This window comes from Scyliorhinus torazame, chromosome 8 (assembly GCF_047496885.1).
Source record: "Scyliorhinus torazame isolate Kashiwa2021f chromosome 8, sScyTor2.1, whole genome shotgun sequence".
Taxonomy (NCBI): Eukaryota; Metazoa; Chordata; class Chondrichthyes; order Carcharhiniformes; family Scyliorhinidae; genus Scyliorhinus; species Scyliorhinus torazame.
Genome location: NC_092714.1, coordinates 78,065,904 through 78,088,428, shown reverse-complemented (window position 1 = coordinate 78,088,428; position 22,525 = coordinate 78,065,904). Strand labels below are relative to the sequence as shown.

Sequence of the window (22,525 nt, the reverse complement as noted above, 5' to 3'; positions counted from 1 at the left end):
ACCCAACATGCAAGTCAAAATGAGTTCTCCTTTCTACTGTATCACATACTTTTGGCAGGTCAATCCGTGACATAGTGCCATTGACTCTCATGGGCTCAGCACTCTTCCAGCTCTTGGATGCTGATCATGGCACCTGGTGAATTCCCTTGGTCAGAATCAACTGCATTTATCAATCAGTATTCATGAAACCAACTAGTCAAAGATGAAACCAAAAGAGAGAATGCTGGATAATCTCAGCAGGCCTGGCAGCATCTGGAGGGAAAGAAAAGAGCTAACATTTTGAGCCCAGATGACCCTTTGTCAAAGCTAGTCAAAGATGAATCCACCAGTCATCTGAACAGAAAATTGTTCATTTGGAAGATATAATGGAACAGCTTCTGCATTAAAACATGATGCCCTATCTCAGGGATAATGGCGTTCTTTGTTACTTTTATATTTGTGATTAGTGTTGTAGCTAACTTTTGGTTGGTTCAATTGGCTCTGTTTTATAACCTTTGCTCTAGAGTCGCCAGGTATCTTTATGATCCTGCCACGAGGTTTAAGTAATGATCAATAACTCAACACACCAATTAGTAAGATTCAAATCAAAGCACATTTATTATACACAGTAAATCACTACTCATGCATAAACTCTACTTTCTAGGCTATTTCTATAACTAACAGGCCTATACTTAACTTCGGACTGGCCTTTCGTTCGGGTTCTGAGTCTGCGGGATTCAAAAGCTGGTATGGAGTGGTAGCTAGGCGCGCCTATCTCGTAGCGAGCGTTTTTTAAAAAAGAATATATTTTATTAAAGTTTTCAAACACAATTTTTCCACTTTACAAATCAACATTAAAAAATAACACAATGGCTAATAAGTAACATTATTTAAATAAAATAGTGAACTAACAAAGTAACAAAAAAATAGTCCGTCCGTTCCCCCCCCCCCCCCCCCCCCCCCCCCCCCCGAGGCTGCTGCTGACTATCTATTTTCCCTTAACGTTCCGCGAGATAGTCAAGGAACGGTTGCCACCACCTGGAGAACCCCTGAGCCGATCCTCTCAACGCAAACTTCATTCGTTCCAGTTTTATGAACCCTGCCATATCGTTTATCCAGGCCTCCACGCCGGGGGGGGGTTTCGCTTCGTTCCACGTAAGTAAGATCCTTCGCCGGGCTACCAGGGACGCAAAGGCCAGAATATCGCCCTCTTTCGCCTCCTGCACTCCCGGCTCTTCCGCTACCCCAAATATAGCTAACCCCCAGCATGGCTTGACCCGGACCTTCACCACCTTTGAAATCACCTTTGCCACTCCCCTCCAGTACTCATCCAGTGCCGGACACGACCAGAACATATGTGTGTGGTTCGCTGGGCTTCCCAAGCACCTCCCGCACCTGTCCTCCACTCCGAAGAACCTGCTCAGTCTTGCTCCCGTCATATGTGCTCTGTGTAGAACCTTGAATTGTATCAGGCTAAGCCTGGCACACGAGGACGAGGAATTTACCCTACTTAGGGCATCAGCCCACAGCCCCTCCTCAATCTCCTCCCCCAGCTCCTCTTCCCATTTTCCCTTCAGCTCCTCTACCAGCGCCTCCCCCTCGTCTCTCATCTCCTGATATATTTCGGACACTTTGCCCTCCCCGACCCATACCCCGGAAATCACTCCATCCTGGATCCCCTGTACCGGGAGCAACGGAAATTCCCTCACCTGTTGCCTCGAAACGCCCTCACTTGCATATATCTGAAGATGTTCCCCGGGGGCAACTCATACTTTTCTTCCAGCGCTCCCAGGCTCGCAAACTCCCCATCAATAAGCAAGTCTCTCAATCTCCTAATTCCTGTCCGATGCCAGCTCTGGAACCCTTCGTCCATCCTTCCTGGGACAAACCTATGGTTATTCCTGATCGGGGACCACACCGAGGCACCCGTCACACCCCTTTGTCGCCTCCATTGCCCCCAGATCCTTAAGGTTGCCACCACCACTGGGTTTGTGGTATACCTTTTCGGGGAGAGCGGCAGCGGCGCCGTCACCAGCGCCTTTAGGCTTGCTCCTTTACAGGACGCCATCTCCAGCCTCTTCCACGCCGCCCCCTCTCCCTCCCTCATCCACTTACAAACCATCGGCACATTGGCGGCCCAGTAGTAGTCGTCCAGATTCGGCAATGCCAGTCCCCCTCTGTCCCTGCTGCGCTGCACGAAGCCCCTCCTTACCCTCGGGGTCTTCCCTGCCCACACGAAACTCATAACACTCCTGTCTATTTTCTTGAAAAAGGCCTTAGTGATCAGAATGGGGAGACATTGAAACACTAAAAGAAACCTTGGGAGGACCATCATTTTTACCGCCTGCACTCTGCCCGCCAATGAGAGCGGCAGCATATCCCACCTCTTGAAATCCTCCTCCATCTGCTCCACCAGCCGCGTCAGATTGAGTTTGTGTAGAGTTCCCCAGCTCTTGGCTACCTGAATCCCCAAATATCGGAAGCTCCTTTCCACTCTCTTTAACGGTAGGGTGCCTGTCCCTCTTCCCTGATCCCCAGGGTGTACTACGAAAAGCTCACTCTTCCCCATATTTAGCCTATACCCCGAAAAATCTCCAAACTCCCTCAATATCTGCATAACCTCTGTCATCCCCTCTACAGGATCCGCCACATATAGCAGTAGGTCATCTGCGTAGAGTGACACTCGATGTTCCTCTCCCCCTCTAACCACCCCACTCCATTTCTTAGAGTCTCTCAACGCTCAGCGGCTAGTGGTTCAATTGCCAATGGGGACAGGGGGCACCCTTGCCTTGTTCCCCTATGTAACCGAAAATACTCCGATCTTTGCCGATTTGTGACTACACTTGCCACTGGGGCCCCATACAGGAGATTGACCCAACTGACAAACCCCTCCCCGAACCCAAACCTCCTCAACACCTCCCATAGATACTCCCACTCTACCCTATCGAATGCCTTCTCTGCATCCATCGCTACCACTATCTCTGCCTCCCCCTCCGCTGGGGGCATCATTATCACCCCCAACAGCCGTTGCACATTGACATTCAGTTGTCTCCCCTTTACAAACCCTGTCTGGTCTTCATGCACCACCCCCGGGACACAATCCTCGATCCTCGTCGGCAGCACTTTTGCCAGCAGCTTGGCGTCTACATTCAGGAGTGAGATAGGCCTATATGACCCGCATTGCAGCGGGTCTTTATCCCGCTTCAGGATTAGTGATATCGTCGCCTCTGACTTTGTCGGGGGTAGAATCCCCCCTTCTCTGGCCTCGTTAAAGGTTCTCGCCAGCAGCGGGGCCAACAAGTCCACATATTTCATGTAAAACCCCACCGGGAACCCGTCTGGTCCCGGGGCCTTCCCTGCCTGCATGTTCCCCAGCCCTTTAGTCACCTCATCCACCTCAATTGGCACCCCCAGACCTGCCACCTCCTGCTCCTCCACCCTCGGGAACCTTAGTTGGTCCAGAAACTGTTGCATTCCCTCTTTTCCCTCCGGGGGTTGGGACCTATATAGCCTCTCATAAAAGGTCTTAAACACCTAATTTACCTTCCCTGCTCTCTGCTCCGTAATTCCCGATTCATCCCTGACTCCCCCAATTTCCCTCGCCGCTATCCTCTTGCGAAGCTGGTGGGCCAGCAGCCAGCTCGCCTTTTCCCCATATTCGTATCTCATCCCCTGTGCCTTCCTCCACTGTGCCTCTGCCTTCCCTGTGGTCAGCAGGTCAAACTCCGTCTGAAGTCTTCGCCTCTCTCTATATAGTCCTTCGTCTGGGGCCTCCGCATATCTTTTATCCACCCTCAAAATCTCCCCCACTAATCTCTCCCTTTCTTTGCCCTCTTTTTTTCTCCTTGTAAGCCCTAATGTAGATCAACTCTCCCCTAACCACTGCCTTCAGCGCTTCCCATACTACCCCCACCTGGATCTCACCATCATCATTGGCCTCCAGATACCTCTCGATACATCCCTGCACCCTTCCACAGACCCCCTCATCCGCCAATAGTCCCACATCCAGTCACCAGAGTGGGCGCTGTTCCTTCTCCTCTCCTAGTTCCAGATCCACCCAGTGCGGGGCATGGTCTGAAACAGCTATGGCCGAATACTCCGTTCCTGCCACCTTCGAAATCAGTGCCCTGCTCAAAACAAAGAAATCTATTCGGGAGTATACCTTGTGGACATGGGAGAAAAAGGAGAACTCTTTGGCCAACGGCCTAGCAAATCTCCACTCCCCCCATTTGCTCCATGAACCCCCTAAGCACCTTTGCCGCTGCCAGCCTTCTTCCGGTCCTGGATCTAGACTGATCTAACCCTGGATCCGACACAGTATTGAAATCCCCCCCCATTACCAGGCTTCCCACCTCCACGTCCGGGATACGCCCCAGCATCCGCTTCATAAATCCCGCGTCATCCCAGTTCGGGGCATATACATTTACCAGCACGACCTCCTTTCCCTGCAATCTACCACTCACCATCACATATCTACCCCCGCTGTCCGCCACTATATTCCTACCCTCGAACGACACCCGTTTCCCCACCAATATCGCCACCCCCCTATTTTTGCATCCAACCGAGTGGAACACCTGTCCCACCCATCCTTTCCTTAACCTAACCTGATCCGCCACCTTCAGATGCGTCTCCTGAAGCATGACCACATCTGCCTTCAGTCTTTTTAAGTGCGGGCCCTCTTAATCGGCCCATTTAGGCCTCTCACATTCCACGTGATCAGCCGGATTGCCGCCCCCCCCTATTCTAGGCCAGTTCCCCATCCGGGTCCCGCGCACCCAGGCGGCGCCCTCCCGTCCCGACCACCTCTTCCCTTGCCAGCTCCCTCTCGCTCCCAGCAGCAGCAACCCAGTTGACCCCCCCCCCCCCCCCCCCCCCCCCCCCCCGCTAGATCCCCATCGAGCATGGTTACTCCCCCCATGATGCTTCCGAAAGTCAGCTGACTCCAACTGACCCCGGCTTCCATCGCTCTCTGCTTGACCCTCCCCCCCCCCAAATGTGTGAAACTCTCATCCTTCTTGAGCCTATCTTCCCGACATCTCCCTAGCACGGGAAAAAACCCGCGCTTTCCTGGATCGGCCCCGCCCCCCCATGGCGCAGCTCCCCCATCCCCCCCCCCCCCCGTCCCTTTTTCCACCGGCGCCCACATTTCTCAGTGTTCCCCCCCCCCCCCCCCCGTCAAGAAGAGAAAAAACCCCGTCTATCGTCTCGATACTGTGAACCTCCCATTCCCCAATTTACATTTCTATACATCGACATCGTCGTCTCCCCCACAGCATCAGTCCCTTCGTTCTGGTCCAGTTTCTCTTCTTGGATGAAGGTCCATGCCTCATCCGACGTTTCAAAGTAGTAATGTTTGCCTTGGTGCGTGACCCACAATCGCGCCGGCTGCAGCATCCCAAACTTTATTTTCTTCTTGTGAAGCACCGCTTTGGGCCGATTAAAGCTCGCCCTCCTTCTCGCCACCCCCGCGCTCCAGTCCTGATACACTCGTATCACCTCATTCTCCCACCTGCTACTCCATACCTTCTTGGCCCAGCTCAAAATGGCCCCTCCATCGGTGAAGCGGTGAAATCTCACCACTATTGCCCTTGGTGGTTCTCCAGCCTTTGGTCTCCTCTCAAGGACCCGGTGAGCCCCTTCCACCTCCAGGGGGCCCGAGGGGGCCTCAGCTCCCATTAGCGAATGGAGCATCGTGCTCACATAAGCCCCAACGTCAGCTCCCTGCACTCCTTCGGGGAGACACAAAATCCAGAGGTTCTTTCTCCTCGAGCTGTTCTCCAGGACATCGAGCCTTTCGATACACCTCTCATGTAGCGCCTCGTGCGTCTCCATTTTTACTGCTAGGCCCAGAATCTCATCCTCGTTTTCGGATGCCTTTGCCTTCACCCCACCGAGCTCTATTGCCTGGGCCTTTTGCGTTTCTTTTAGCCCTTCGATTGCCAATAACATCGGCGCCAGCACCTCCTTCTTTAATTTCTCCACAAACCATCGGAGGAATTCCTGCTGGTCCGGGCCCCATGTCGTCTGGGCTCCATCCATCACCATCTTGCTTCTTCCTTCTCTTCTCTGCCGCTGTTCCAAAGGATCCTTCGCAATCTGGCCACTACCACTGATCCTTTCCATACGCACCCGGGGGGACTCCTTCCTTCGTCACCCCACACTGGGTTTGGTCCAAAAAAAATTCCGTTGGGGCTCCCGAAAAGAGCCCAAAAGTCCGTTAGAACGGGAGCTGCCGAAACGTGCGGCTTAGCAGTGCATCGCCACAACCAGAAGTCATCTCGTAGCGAGCGTTGACTTGAGACTTACTTCCTTGGAGTCTGCCGGACAGTTCACTCACAGGGGTTGCTTCGCGTTGCTGAGTGACCCTGTCAAGAAGGACGATTTGAACTTGGGGGCTTTACTTTATAGTCCCCAGGGGCTTCCCGCCCTTCGGGGCGAACCCCGTACCTGGTTCCAAGTGATTGGACTACTTTCCGATCACTTGGATCGATTTCTCCAATGCTGGAGCGGTTCCCTGATCGTGGAGCGGTCTTTAAGTGTGCGTTAACCTCTTTTGTGTTGGCTCCTGCTGGTGCCGAGGAGTCTGGCTTGGCCTTGCTTACCTTAAAATGTTGCGATTCTTCCTGGGGATCGCTCATTACTATGTAGGTGGCTGCTACATTCCTATGCAGATGGTTGCTTGTATCGATGCTGTCTGAGTTTCTGCAGAGTCTACACAGTAAACTTGCACCTGCTAGTTTTTGCCTGTGTTGGCTGAATTTCCCTTCAGCCTTTGCTGTTCTCCATTTTAAGTCGGGAAGTGGCCAACTCAGGTGGCTACAGTGTAAAAGTGCTCTGTGCTTCCTGGCTGCATTCATAGTCATGTCAGCTGGAAGGTTTAATTTGAAGCGAGGAATGTTATGCTGAAGAAGGAAAAATCTTCTACTTGGGAGAGTTCACCCAGTTAAGCAAAACTGGAAAACTTTCACAAATCCTCATTATCTTGAAAATAAGTTGTCTGTAAAACATTGCAGTTGAGGGGGGTATTGTGATTTCTCTGTTCTGCAGAAATTATCTAAGTTATAATTTTTTGTAATTTCAGCATGCAGTTTAATTATAGTAAAATTTGTTTAAGTATTGTTGAGGAATCAATCATTCAGATATTTTGATACATCGAGATCACCTGTTCATAAATGAACAATTGAATGTTCCAAATGTGCTAAAGATACTTGAAAACTACTTAGTGCTTCATTAAGAAATTATTTGGATTTAAGTGGAGCAGCAAAAATTGTAGAATTTAAATGTCTGAACCTGTTGCCTCAAAAGTTAATCCCTTACAATTTATTCAGCAGCCTGCAATTAAACAAAGTGCATGGCATTGACTCATTTTTGAGTGTGTTGGGCTAAGTCCAAATCTTGTACAGCTTTTAGTATTCCAGATTGGGCAGGGAACAACATCATATAACTTTAATTTGGAGGCGTGTTGGCCTGGATATCTTCAAACCGTTATCTGTATAATCCCATTTATTGGATTTTTGTATGTATTACTGTGTATATTTCTCTGACCACCTGTTAAAGTTTCATACCATAACAAACATTCTCAGTAATTTTGACAAGGTGTAATTATTTTTTATTTTCAAGGTCTTGATATTAAAAGTGAAGCATGTCAACGATTTTTCCGTGATGGGCTCACAATTTCCTTCACAAAAATTCTAACTGATGAGGCTGTGAGTGGTTGGAAATTTGAGATCCATGTAAGTATTTTCTTTTTTGCTTGTGGTGCAATATTTCATTTTAAATTCATGAGCCTTGTATTTCTTGGAGAAATTTGTTTGAGTAAACAGAGATATATCAGACCCTTTACATACACTGAATTACCATTTAATTTAGTAAGCTGTCTTTTTGCGCATCTACGCAACAACTTGCATTGTGACAAATATTTTCAACTTCACATACAAATTCATAACACCTGATATATTTTTTGACAAAAAAACAAAAGCAACCCTGACAGCAGCTGTCAGAGGTTTTCTTTCTCTATCCCCATAAACATGTCACTCTTTTTAAAAAAAAAAAAAAAAAAAAAAAAAATTATTCTGTGTGGGACAGCACTGTTCGCGTTCATAAAAAATTCTAGCTTGTTTAATTGGTGGCTTGCTAATTGGCAACTGAAGCAACGTATTTTCAGAAAATAATCGGAGTGAGAGGATAAATTTAGGCGCTGAAGGATGTGCAAGGATTGATGCAGAGATGCAGATTCAAAATTCTTTGGAGATGCAGGGAGATGAAGCCTCAAAATATAATTGAATTAAATAGGGGAAAACAGTACAATACAAATAGATTATGATACAAGGCAACGTTTGGGCCGCAGGTACTCATGTATGTGGTTTTCAGTGCTAAATGATGAAAAGTGCATTAAAAGCCATATCCCGTGAAATTCATGGAGTTAAATTTATTCTTGATTGTATGTCTAAAAGATTCCTAATGATTTCTTAGTGATGAATTAGGAAGTCATTTGATGCCATTGTTGCAGCTTAATAAAAGAGGAGATCTCTGAAGATCTAAAGGTCCCTGGTTCAATCACAGATTTTGGCACAAAGCCACGTGCTGGCTTTCCTCGCTATCTGAAGTTTAATTGCGTTTTGTTTCCCTTTAAGAGACTTTCCATTTAATTTGTTTATTTGTTTTAGTTTACTTGGTTAGTTATGTTGATCACAGGGTGGTGCAGTGGTTAGCACTGCTGCTTCATGGCACTGAGGATCCAGGTTTGATCCCGGCCCCGGGTCACTGCCCGTGTCTGCGTGGGTCTCACCCCCACAACCCAAGGATGTGCAGGGTAGGTGGTTTGGCCACACTAAATTGCCCCTTAATTGGAAAATTAAACAAATATATATTTATGTTGACAAAATAGTTGGATGTTGACCCACCCAATCCAAAGTGATGTAAAAACCTGTTGGCGAATCATTTCTGGAATTTTACAGAATTTTTTTTACCTTATTAGGTGGGTGAACAGAAGTGGGATTTTAGATTTTCTGCACTCGGATGTTAAATTATCAGACAGCCAGTGAGGAATGAGCCTCCAATTAAATATTGAGGAGAATGAAGCTATTGTATTTGGAGCTGCTTCAATCTTTGTTTCCTCACAACTTCATCCATCCCTCTCACTGGCAACAGTCCAAGATGGGGCCAGTTTGTTGCAACTTTGGTGTCACGTTTGGTCCTAAGACAAGCCTCTGAACTCTTAATTGAAGCACCATGAAGACTGCCCATCTCCACCTCCATAATAACAGGTTGCTTCAGCTCATCGGCTGAAACCTTCCTGCCTGCCTTTAATACTTCAAAACTTGACTGTTCCAACACACATGGCTATTCACCTACATTCTGCTCTCCATAAACTCAGCTGCCTCTGTCTTAATTTACAAGTCCTTTTCCCCTATCAACCATGCGCTCATTGACCTATATTTGCTTCTGGTCAGGCAACGTCATGACCGTAAAATTCTCATCACTACTTGTTTTAAAATCCCTTCATGGATGTGCCCCTCCTTATGTCTGTAATCTCCTCTGACCCCACAACCCTCTGAGATATCTGCATTCCTCTAATTGTCAGATGTGTTTGACTCGTAACTGCCCTCTGAACTGGCAAGCTACTCAGTTCAAGGGCCATAAGGGATGAGCAACAAATGCTTGTCTTGCTATGACGTCCATACCCCATGAAAGAATAAAGGGAAAAAGAACCCCTCCAATATCTGTCCTCTCCTGATTCTGGCTTCTCGTGCATTCCCATTTATAATTGCTTCAGTTACTTGGGGTCACAGCCTCTGGAATTCCCTCCTTAAACCAATGCCACAGGGCAGCACGGTGGCGCAGTGGGTTAGCACTGTTGCCTCACAGCGCCGAGGTCCCAGGTTCGATCCTGGCTCTGGGTCACTGTCCGTGTGAGGTTTGCACATTCTCCCTGTGTTTGCATGTGTTTCGCCCCAACAACCCAAAGATGTGCAGGGTAGGTGAATTGGCCACACTAAATTGCCCCAAAATGAATTGGATACTCTAAATTTAAAAAAAAAAAACTATGCTGCTCTATTTTGCTGTCCTCCTTTAAGCCTCCCCAAGTCTTTGTTTATCTGATCTACTATCTCCTTATGTGGCAGAGTCATATTTTGTCTTGTATGCTCCTGTGAAGTGCCTTGGGATGTTTAATTATGTTAAAGACGCTAAATATAAATTATTGTACTCCGAATATTACTCTTTCCAGTTCTTGAGCTTCCACCAGGATTGTTTATCATGTGCCTGCAGAAGACAAATGCAGAAGACCTCTTTAAACTGCTTGAGTTGTAATTAGAGAGACTGATATGAACACCCATGTTCTGCCCAAGCTCTTGGGCATAGTGATGGATTTTGAGATTGCTGCACCTTCGTATTTAACTGTGAAAATTCATCATAGCCAATAAAAACAAAACTGCTGGCAAGTAGGCCAGAGAGAATGTTTTAGGTTGAGTGGCCGTTGATCGGATTTTTGAGATTTCTGGTTTTACTTTAGATTTCCAGCATCCCCATTATTTTGCTTTTGTTCCATTATGTTTTTCTTTGAATAGGTGAGGATGTCCAACCATTTTATTTTTGAGGCCACAATTACGTTATATTTTGAACAAGGGGCTGATGAGAAAATTTCAGAATGGGAAGATTTGGCACAAGACTCGCCGCGCCCCCCTCTCTTTTCTCTGACCCCACTGCACCCCCCTCTCTTTTCCTTAACCCCGCTGTGCCACCCCCCCTCTTTTCCCTGACCCCACAGCCTACCGTGCAGAATTTTCAACTTCACGTAACTGCCCTTTTGGCATTTTTAAGAGTGGCTCCGAGGGCCATTTGGAGGGGTCGCGCAGGTCACAATTTGGGTCATGGGTTGGACACGCCTGGGATAATACTTTGGCCATTTTACTGATGGGTTATAATTGGAACTTTTACTGTTTTGATGTTAAAGCTGAAATTTGATCCTACTATTTGTGAAATATTTTATTGATTGATTTGATTTACTGTCACATGTACCGAAATACAGTGAAAAGTATTTTTCTGCGGCCGAGGGAACGTACACAGTACGTATCTAGTAGACAAAAAAAATAATCAACAGAGTACATTGACAAATGGTACATAGACAAACAGTGATTAGCTACAGTGCGGAACAAGGGGCCAAACAAAGCAAATACATGAGCAAGAGCAGCATCGGGCTTCGTGAATAGAGTTCTTACAGGGAACAGATCAGTCCGAGAGGGGGTCGTTGAGGAGTCTTGTAGCTGTGGGGAATAAGCTGGTCCTCTGTCTGGATGTGCGGGTCTTCAGACTTCTTTACCTTTTGCCTGATGGAAGGGTCTGGATGAAGGCAATGCCTGGGTGGGGAGGGGTCTCTGATAATACTGTCTGCCTTCCTGAGGCAACGGGAGGTGTGTACAGAATCGATGTGAGGGTGGCAAGCTTGTGTGATGCATTGGGCTGAGTTCACCACACTCTGCAGTTTCTTGCCATCTTGGACCGAGCAGTTACCATCCCAATCTGTGATGCAGCCGGACAGGATGCTCTCTTGCACATCTGTAGAAGTTTGTGAGAGTCGATGCAGACACGCTGAATTTCTTTAGCTTCCGTAGGAAGTAAAGACGTTGTTGGGGTTTCTTGACTGTTGCATCAACGTGAGTTGACCAGGACAGACTGTAGGTGATGGTGACCCCCAGGATCTTAAAGCTATCGGCCATCTCCACTTCGGAGCCATTGATGCAGACAGAGGTGTGTGTCGTGCTATGCTTCCTGAAGTCGATGATCATTTCCTTGGTCTTTCTGACAGTTAGAGGTTGTTTTCGGTACACCGTGCAACCAAGTGATTTATCTCCATTCTGTAGTCTGATTTGTCGTTATTTGAGATACGGCCCACCGCAGACTTATCATCCGCAAACTTATAGATTGAATTGGAGTTAAATCTTGCCACACAGTCATGTGTGTATAGGGAGTACAGTAGAGGACTGAGTACACATCCTTGCGGGGCCCCGATGTTGAGGACTATTGTGGAGGAGGTGCTGTTGCCTATCCTGACAGATTGTGTAGTCTGTTGGTGAGGAAATCAAGGATCCAGCTTCATAGGGAGGGGTCAAGTCCAAGATTACAGAGTTTGGTTATTAGTCTTGTCGGGAAAATTGTGTTGAGCTGTAGTCCAAGAACAGCAGTCTATTGTAGGTGTCCTTGTTGTCGGGTATTTGAGCGTTGATTGTAGAGCCAGGGAGATAGCGTCTGCTGTGGACCGGTTGCGTATTGGGCAAACTGCAGTGGATCGAGACCGCCTGGGAAGCTGGCGTTGATCCGTCTCATGACTAGCCGCTGGAACCATTTCATGATAACAGACATCAGGGCCACCGGTCAGTAGTCATTGAGGCAGGCTACCTTGTTCTTCTTTGGTACTGGTATTATGGTCTTCTTGAAGGAGGTGGGGACCTCAAAGCGGAGGAGTGAGGTGTTGAAGATATCTGCGAATACACTCGTCAGCTGGTCTGCGCAGGCTGAGTGCTCGCCCAGGGACTCCGTTGGGGCCCGTTGCTTTCCACGGATTCACTTTCAAGAAGGCAGCTCTTACCTCTGAGGCTGTAATAGTGGGTATGTGTGTGTCCAGGGCTGTTGGGGCGGGTGGCACTGATGCATTGGCTGACTGTTCAAAGCGGGCATAGAACTTGTTCAGATCATCAGGTAGGGATGCTCCAGCCCCTGGCTTTGTATTGTAGCCTGTGATCTTGTGTAGGCCCTGCCGTTACTGCCGTTGGCCTGGGACTCTACATGTTCTCGATTGACCACAGAATATGACAGAAACGCGTTCCAATTAAATGGGTTTACTTGAAAATTTCACTTCTAAATTACTCAAGTTAGCATATTTAATCGTAGCCACTTGCATAGTATTACATTTTATTCACAGCTTAGAACCCAGTTTATGGCCATGTTCATGCTGCACAGGAGCTGCCTCCACTTCTAACCCCTACAATCTATTCTATTCTGTTCTCCTTTGTGTTAATTTAATTTTGCTCTTAAAGTATCTGTATCAGTTGCCTCAATTACTCCTTTTGGTAATGAATTACACTCTAGGTGAAGATCTTTTTCTGAATTGCATTTTGTATTTATTAATGGCCATCTTAAAAATTCATGGCCCTGTATGCAAGTGGAAGCATCTTTAGTCTACAGTAACAAACTCTTTCATGATTTTACTTTTTTCTTAATATAAATTTGAAGTAACCAATTTTTTTTTTCCAACTAAGGGGCAATTTAGTGTGGCCAATCCACCTATCTTTGGGTTGTGTGGGGAAGACCCACGCAGACCCGGGGAGAATGTGCGAACTCCACATGGACAGTGACCCGGGGCTGGAATCGAACCTGGGTCTCGGAACCGTGAGGCAGCAGTACTTATCACTGCGCCATCGTGCTGCCCCTCCTTTCTTGATCGTAGATGATCTTAGATCTCTTATCAGGTCACCTTCAGTTTTCTTTTCTGGAGTAAAGAGCCGTAGTCAGTTCAGTCTTTCCTGATGGGTTTAGCCCCTAGTTCTGATATCGTTCCAGGAAATCTTTTTTTTTTTTTTTTTTTGCCTCTTTTCTGGTACTTCTACATATTTTTACATCATACGAAGACCAGAACTGTTGACAGTACTGCGCGTGTGGCTTTGTACAAGTTAACTTAACTTGGATTTCAATACTCTCTAGAAATGAGCCTCAGTACTTCACTTTTTTTTAATGTCCTTGTTAGCCTGTGTCACTATTTCCAATAATTTGTATATCTTTACCAATGTTTACTTTAATTTCCCTTCTGTGTGCAGCCCATTTCTTAAACTGTGTAGTCACTTTAAGATTGCGGCAAGGCTGCTTCTGGTGTACCATCAGTTTAGACCATAAGATGTAGGAGTAGAATTAGGCCATTTGGCCCATTGAATTTGTTCCACCATTCAATCATGACTGATATGTTCCTCATCCCCATTCTGCTGTCTAACCCCCCCCCCCTAACCTCTGTAACAATCAAGTATTTCCCCCCCCCCCCCCCCCCCCCCCCCCCCACTCCAAAGTCACATTCCAATTGCTGTACGGACATGCACCTGCACAACTTGTGAATGTGGATCATTCTTTTTAGTATATTTAGACACTTATTTTCCAAGGAGCATATGGTGTTCTTCTTCCTTTTAGTAAAATGTACCACATTGGATGTGACAGCCTATTCTCCAATTTTCTTAATATCGTCTTGCATATTGTTACAATCCTTCCCTATATTAACTGCACCCTTCAATTTGATGTTTTCTGTAAATTTGAAATTGAATGTTTATTTTACCCGAGTCCACATTTTTTTAACGTAAATGATTAACTCCAAAATTCTTTTGTCACTGAGTAACTGCCTTTACCCCTGTCTGTTTCCTTTTTGTAGCAGCTTGCTATCCATTCTGCTATTTTTACGTGTTCCTTTAGTCATAAATCTGCTATACAGTATCATATTGAAGGCGTCTTGAGAATTCAAATATGTTACGTCTATTGTGTTACCCTTGTCTATCCTGGTACTTGAAGTTTTACACTTATTTTGTTCTATTTCAGCTGCAGTATGTTGAGGCTGGACAAGTGGGAAGAACTGTCTAAGATTCTATTTAAAAACAATGTTGCACTGTCAAATTAATAAATAAATTTTCTGTCCTATTGAAAACTAATGTATTGATTTTTGTTTACTCTCTTAAATGTGCTGGTTTTAATCAGAGTTGCTGACAAAATTTTGCATCGTATCAGTTGATTATTTTGTAGTGTGTATGTTTTAAAACACCTGCAGCGACTTCATGATTGCATTCATAATATGGAGATGTGATACTATTTTGTCTAAATTATTGGGGGCTCCTAAGTTTAACCTGCTTGAATTTTGCACATAAATATGAAAGCAGTTTTATAGAGATGGATGCATAATTTGGTGTAACAAATCATTAAGTGGTTTTCTTTTCGTTTTAAGTCATTGTTGTTTCAGTGGATGCTAATGTATCATAAAAACATAAAAGTATTAGGAGGAGTAGACCGCATGGCCTGAACCTGCTCCACGATTAAATGGGATCATGGTTGATAATTGGCCTTAGCTTCACTTTCCTGCCTGCTCCTCATCCCCTTTGGTTCACAGAGGGGCCACAAAATCTTTCCATCTCTGCCATAACTATATTCACCAAGGAGCATCCACCACCATTTGGGGTAGAAAATTCCCAAGATTCACAACCCTGGGTGAAATTTCTCCTTATCTCGATCTTAAATATTTGGCGCCTTGTGTTCTAGAGTCTCGTGCCAGGGGAAACATCCTTCTTCAGAATCTGCATGTTTCAGTGAGATCGCCCCTGGTTTTTCTTTACTTCAGAAAATATAAGCCCAATTTATTCAGCCACTGGGCATAAGACAACCCATTCATCTCAGGAACCAACCTCTCGAAACAACGTGTCACCACCTCCAATGCAAGTAGAACATTTCTCAGAAAGGAACCAAATTGAATACTGGTCCAGGTGTGAATAAGCCAAAGCCCTGTACATTGTATTCCAATTTTCCTTTGTAATAAAGATCAACATGAATCCCTTCTGAATTGCTTGTGGAACCTGCTTACTAACATTGTGTCCCTTCCTTGAGTATGCCCAGCATCAATATTTGCAGGTTTCATGCCTTATTTTGCTTTTCTCTTACAACCAAAATGAATAATCTTGCACTTTCCCACATTATATTCTACCTGCCATCTTGCTGCTCAATCAGTAAACCTGTCTATATCACTTTATAGCCTCTTTCTGTCGTCTTTGTGGCTTACATTTCCACTGAGCTTTGTGTTGTCAGCAAAGCTAGATACACTACTCTTGGTCTGAGTCACTTTTCAAAGTAAATTTATGAAAACATTTAGTAAAATTATATTCACGTTTAGAATACAAAATGTCAATGAGATATTCACTGGAGCTTCAGGGAGTTATAAATCCATTGTGCAATTATTTGATTTCAACTGCTTTCACCAAATCTTAATAGAATTGAAATTTTCACAACTTGAACTTAAAAAATAAGCTTGATGAAAGTGCAACGTATTTTTTGGTCTACACATAGATCTTGAATTGGTCAGGCTTGGGCTAACAAGTGGCAAGTAACATTCACACCACACAATGCCAGGCAATGACCATCTCCAACAAGGGAGGATCTAACTATCAACCCTTGACATTCAATGGCATTACCATCACTGAATCTCCCACTATAAACATCCTCGGGGGTTACCATTGACCAGAAACTGACTGGACTAGCCATATTAATACTGTGGCTATAAGAGCACGTCAGTGGCTACGAGTCCTGCAGCGCGTAACTCATCCTCTGACTCCCCAAAGCCTACCCACCAGCCACAAAGCACAAGTCAGGAGTGTAATTGAATATTCTCCACTTGCCTGGATGAACGTCGCTCGAAGAACACTTCAGCTTGACACCATTCTCGACCTGCTTGATTGTTGCCGCTTCCACAAACATTCAATTCCTCCACTACCGATGAACAATGGCAGCAGCAGTATGTACCATCTACAAGATGCACTGCAGGAACTCGAGGATCCTCAGGCAGCACCTTCCAAACCCACAACCATGACCATCTAGAAGGACATGATCAGCAGATACCTGGGAACACGACCACCTGGAGGTTCTCCTCCAAGGCATTCACCATCCTGACGGAAATATATTGCTGTTCTTTCACCTTTGCTGGATCACAATCGTGGAACTCCTTCCCGAACAGTTCTGTGGGTTTACCTATATTTTACCTACATCTAGTGGTTCAAGAAGGCACCACCACCACCTCAAGAGCAATTGGGGATGGACAATAAATGCTGCCCTAGCCAGCAATGCCCACATCCTGTAAAATGAATTTAAAAAAAAGACAGGCTGAGAATAGAAATTGAGGCAAAATAAATTATCATGCTCATCCATAAGACCATAAGACATAGGAGCAGAATTAGGCCAATTGGCCCATTGAGTCTACTCCGCCATTCAATCATGGCTGATATTTTTCTCATCCCCTTTCTCCTGCCTTCTCGCCATAACTCCTGATTCCCTTATTGATCAAAAACCTAACCATCTCTGTCATAAAAACACTGATTTGGCCTCCACAGCCTTCTGCAGCAAAGAATTCCACAGATTCACCACTTTCTGGCTGAAGGAATTCCTCCGTACCTCTGTTTTAAAGGATTGTCCCTTTAGTTTGAGATTGTGTCCTCTGCTTCTAGTTTTTCCTACAAGTGGAAACATCCTCTCCACGTCCATTCTATCCAGGCCACACCGTATCCTGTAAGTTTCAATAAGATCCCCCCTCATCCTTCTAAGCTCCAACGAGTACAGACCCAGAGTCCTCAACCGTTCCGCATATGACAAGCTCTTCATTCCAGGGATCATTCATGTGAACCTCCTCTGGACCCTTTCCAAGGCCAACACATCCTTTCTTCGATACGGGGCCAAAAACGGCTCAGAATACTCCAAATAGGGTCTGACCAGAGCTTTATTTAGCCTCAGATGCACATCCCTTGTCTTGTATTCTAGTCCTCTCGACATGAATACTAACATTGCATTTGCCTTCCTAACTGCCGACTGAACCTGCACGTTAACCGTAAGAGAATCGTGAACAAGGACTCCCAAGTTCCTTTGTGCTTCTGATTTCCTAAGCACCTTTCCATTTAGAAAATAGTCTATGCCTCCATTTCTCGTTGCAAAGTGCGTAACCTCACACTTCTCCACATTGTATTCCATCTGCCACTTCTTTGCGCACTGTCCTAGCCTGTCCAAGTCCTTCTGCAGCCTGTCTGCTTCCTCAATACTACCTGCCCCTCTACTGATCTTTGTATCATCTGCAAACTTAGCAATAGTGCCTTCAGTTCCTTCCTCCAGATCATTAATGTATATTGTGAAAAGTTGTGGTCCTAGCACCAACCCCTGAGGTACACCACTAGTCACTGGCTTCCATCCTGAAAAAGGCCCCTTTATCCCCACTCTCTGCCTTCTGCCAGTCAGCCAATCCTCTATCCATGCCAGGAACTTACCCTTAACACCATGGGCTCTTAACGTATTTAATAGTCTCTGATGCGGCACCGCCAAAGGCCTTCTGGAAATTTAAATAAATCACGTCCACTCGTTCTCCTGTCTAACTTGCTTGTTATCTCCTCTAATAACTTTAAACAGATTTGTCAGACATGTCCTCTCCTTGACGAAACCGTGCTGACTCAGTCCTATTTTATCATGCACTTCCAAATACCCTGCGATCTCATCTTTAATAATGGACTCTAAAATCTTACCAATGATCGAAGTCAGGCTAACTGACCTATAATTTCCCGTCTTTTGCCTCCCTTTTTAAACAACGGTGTTACATTAGCCACTTTCCAGTCCTCTGGAACCCTTCCTGCCTCCAGTGATTCCTGAAAGATCATCACTAATGCCTCTATAATCTCTTGAGTTATCTCTTTTAGGATCCTGGGGTGTAGTCCATCTGGTCCAGGTGATTTATCCACCTTCAGACCTTTCAGTTTCCTCGGAACCTTCTCCTTAGTATGGTCACTGCACTCACCTCTGCCCCTTGGTTCTACTGGAGCTCTGGCATCCCACTGGTGTCTTCCACTGTGAAGACTGATGCAAAGTAACTTCAGTTCAACTGCCATTTCTTTGTTTCCTCCTCCAGCCACATTTTCGAGTGGTCCAATGTCTATTTTTGCCTCTCTCTTACCTTTTATATAGAAAAAAACTCTTCCTAGCTTCCTTTATGTTACTAGCTAGCTTGCACTCATACTTCATCTTCTCCCCCTTATTGCTTTTTTAGTTGTCCTCTACTCGTTTTTAAAGGCTTTCCAGTCCTCTGGCTTCCCACTAATCCTCGCCACTGTCTTTAGCTTTTATGCTGTCCTTGACTTCCCTTGTCAGCCATGGATGCCTTGTCTTCCTCTTAGCATGTTTCCTCCTTGGGATGAATTTTTGTTGTGCCTCCCAAATAATCCCCCAAAACCCCTGCCATTGCTGTTCCACAGTCTTCCCTGCTCTGCTCCTTTTCCAATCAACTCTGGCCAGCTCCTATCTCGTGTCTTTGTAGTTACCCTTATTTAATTGTTAATACCGTTACATCTGATAGCAACTTCTAACCCTCAATCTGCAGGGTAAATTCTATCATATTGTGGTCACTGCTCCCTCAGGGTTCCTTCACCTTAAGTTCCCTAATCAAGTCTGCCTCATTACACATCTCCAAACCCAGAATTGCCCGTTCCCTAGTAGGCTCTAAGCCTGTCCCAAGTTGCTCCAAAAAACATCTCTCAGACATTCCACAAATTCCTTTTCGTGGGATCCACTACCAACCTGATTTTCCCAGTCCACCTGCATATTGAAGTCCCCCATGACTATTGTAACATTGCCTTTTTTACATGCCTTTTCTATCTCCTGATTTATTTTCTGCCCCACATCCTGACTACTGCTAGGGGGCTCTTTTTGCCTTTGCGATTCCTCAACTCTACCCACAGAGATTCTATGCCTTCTGATCCTATATCACTCCTTGCTATCGATTTAACTTTATTCCTTACTAACAATGCACCCCCGCCCCCATTGCCCATCTGCCTGTCCTTTTAATAGGATACTGGGTATTTGGATCCCAGCCCTGATCCCCTTGCAGCCACATCTCTGTGCTGCCCACAACATTGTTCCGGCCAATTTCAATGTGCGCAACAAGCTCATTTACCTTGTTCCATATACCTGGCTCCATCCCAGTTCTTCTATTAATTCTTAAATCAAATATTGCCATCCTGCATAATTTTAAATGATGGCGTTAATTATTTCCCTTTGCCCATACACATTGTCATATGGATCTGGATATACCCATCCGCACTAATTAAGATCCCAATAAGGAGAATGATGAGCACCCTTGAATAGTATTCCCTCATCCTGTTTGTGAATTGATGGGAAAAATTCTGGGTCTGAAAAATGTTACAGGAATGAAAAATTGATTGGCGCAATTTTCTTTCATTAAATAGCTCCTTGTGACCAACAAAGTCGACATGCCAGTACTTCAACTCGAGAGTACCTGAATGGATTACTTCCATCAGTATTTTCAATCACTTGGGACAGCACACAAAAGGAATTGCACACTGGGTTTTAAAATTTACCGTTACTTCTCCAACAGCACAGATATACCATTATTGCATGGAGAGCAACAATACCTATACTGTTGTTTTCCCGTCCCTAATTATTTGTACTATTACATCTTTTGGCTCATCTTTCTCAACGGTGTAACTTGATTTTTAAGTGAGTTTAGCATCAATACACAACACATGCACTTTACTTATAGGGAAATTAAAGATTAGTTGTGAAAATGTTCCTGTTTTCTCCTGCAAACAAACACTATGGAGCCCTGAATTGAAACCAAGATCAAAACCTACCGTTGGGGCTTGTTCTCAATTTTGGAGTGATATTGATAGCTAATGGCTCCCTATCGCAGTAATACTGTGGACTTTAAACAGAAAAGTGATGAGTTGTAATTAGAATTGGTAGCAAAGTACATTGGCCAAACTGGGCTGCGTAGCAATATTAATGGCATCCACCAATATGTGGTATTGCTCAGATTGAGTTTTAGTATATCTGACCATAGTTGGAAACTACCTTTTGACTGATTTAATCCATCATGAAGTGCATTGTTTTGATTGCACAAAGTGTAACTGACATTTTTCTTCTCTTTAAGAGATGTATTATAAATAATACTCATCGCCTCATAGAACTGTGTGTGGCCAAGCTGTCCCAGGATTGGTTTCCCCTTCTTGAACTCCTTGCCATGGCCTTAAATCCTCACTGCAAATTTCATATCTACAATGGTACACGCCCTTCTGAGACTGTTCCTGCAGGAGTCCAGCTGGCTGAAGATGAACTCTTTGCTCGACCACCTGACCCACGCTCCCCAAAGGTTTGGAGAATCTGCCATTTTTGTTCTTAATGGGCTTCACTATTGTAAATTGATGGACATTTGTTGCAATTCATTATGAACATTATAATTATATACTTGGTTATAACTGCACTTTAGGGAACTGTAATGTTAGTTTAACTGGGTGGCATGGACAAGTTATTTTAATTGATGTCTAGAGGAGCCCTTAGTGTTGGGTGGGGTTACTGGGTTATGGGGATAGGGTGGAGGTGTTGACCTTGGGTAGGGTGCTCTTTCCAAGAGCCGGTACAGACTCGATGGGCCGAATGGCCTCCTTCTGCACTGTAAATTCTATGATCTATGAGACAAATCTTGATTTAATGCCATCAATATATTTCCTGAAAGCAGCACAGTGCTCAGGACTATGTGGGTGCCAAACATGGAAATGTGTTTTGTAGAAATTTCTAAAAAGTACAAACGAAAGGAGCACACGTTTACTTTGATGCACACGTGTACAATCTTGGTGTATCCACTTTTATTATTCCATTATTAATCTGGATCGGTCATACAAAACAAAGTGAAATTTTAAAGATCAAGCAAATATCAAGGAATCTAGTTCCCTGGAAGTCTTTGCAAGTTTATCCATTGAACACCTGAGCCATCGATACTCAATGATTTCAGAATTGATCTTCGATCTCTGCTGAATGAGCTTCTTGGAGCAGCAACTGGAATTCTAAAGTTGTTTAAATGGCTTTGGATTAGAGAGGAAACATTTGTGCAGGATTCCCAATCCTTGAACTTCACAGGTTCAGCTGGAGCTTTGTGTGACTGTGGATATTGAATTCGGGACAGGAAAGGCACAGCTGTTTATAGCCTTGTAAACTAGTCTCCCTGTCAGAGCTTTCTACTATGTTGTGTCCATATCTGATGGAACACAGTTATTATGTGGAGTTGGACATCTGTGAGGAGGTGGGAAAGGTGTTAAGTGCAAAAAATGCAATAACAATGACAAATTGGTGAATATAAAAATTGCAACAATGAGAAGTTGATTTGGGCCTTCCCATTGGGTGTCGGCCTGTGGTGCAAATTAATAATATGGCTTTCACTGAGCTGAAGAATCTGTGGTCCATGAATTCATAGTTAATAGTATCCTATGAATGCTGTTTCGGGACTGGAGTGAAAGCACATTATTACAAAGTAAACTGCTGGCCAGTGGTATTTAACATGGTGGTCGGGGTATCCCGCACCTCATTGATCCAAAAACAAAACAAAATGCCATCAGTTGATTTTGAAGTCAATGAGAAATTGGACAAGATTTCTTTGAAGAGGGGTTGCTGTGGAGAAAATGCTTTCTATCAAAAGTCAACCTTGCAACTACAAGAGTTGAGAAGTATTGCACTTGTGTAACAGATGGATCATGGTGGCAGAGTACCGAGTCATAGAGGTTTACACCATGAAAACAGGCCCCTCGGCCCAACTTGTCCATGCCGTCCAGTTTTTACCACAGTGGGCCCATAACACACTATACCCAGCTAAACTGTCTAAATGCTTTTTAAAAGTCAAAATTGTACCCGCCTCTACTACCGCTGGCAGCACGTTCCAGACACTCACCAGCCTCTGTGTGAAAGAATTGCCCCTCTGGACCCTTTTTTATCTCTCCCC

At 45.1% G+C, this 22,525-nt stretch overlaps 1 protein-coding gene across 2 annotated transcripts in view; it reads left to right on the top strand.

The window, feature by feature from the left end:
• usp9 (ubiquitin specific peptidase 9) overlaps nucleotides 1-22,525 on the top strand; it is a 442,510-nt gene that overhangs the window by 129,712 nt on the left and 290,273 nt on the right. For both annotated transcript variants that reach the window (XM_072513863.1, XM_072513864.1), the window contains exons 5-6: nucleotides 7,600-7,712; nucleotides 20,687-20,905. In XM_072513863.1, coding sequence (XP_072369964.1) covers nucleotides 7,600-7,712; nucleotides 20,687-20,905 — 332 coding nt within the window. The remainder of the gene's footprint in view (nucleotides 1-7,599; nucleotides 7,713-20,686; nucleotides 20,906-22,525) is intronic.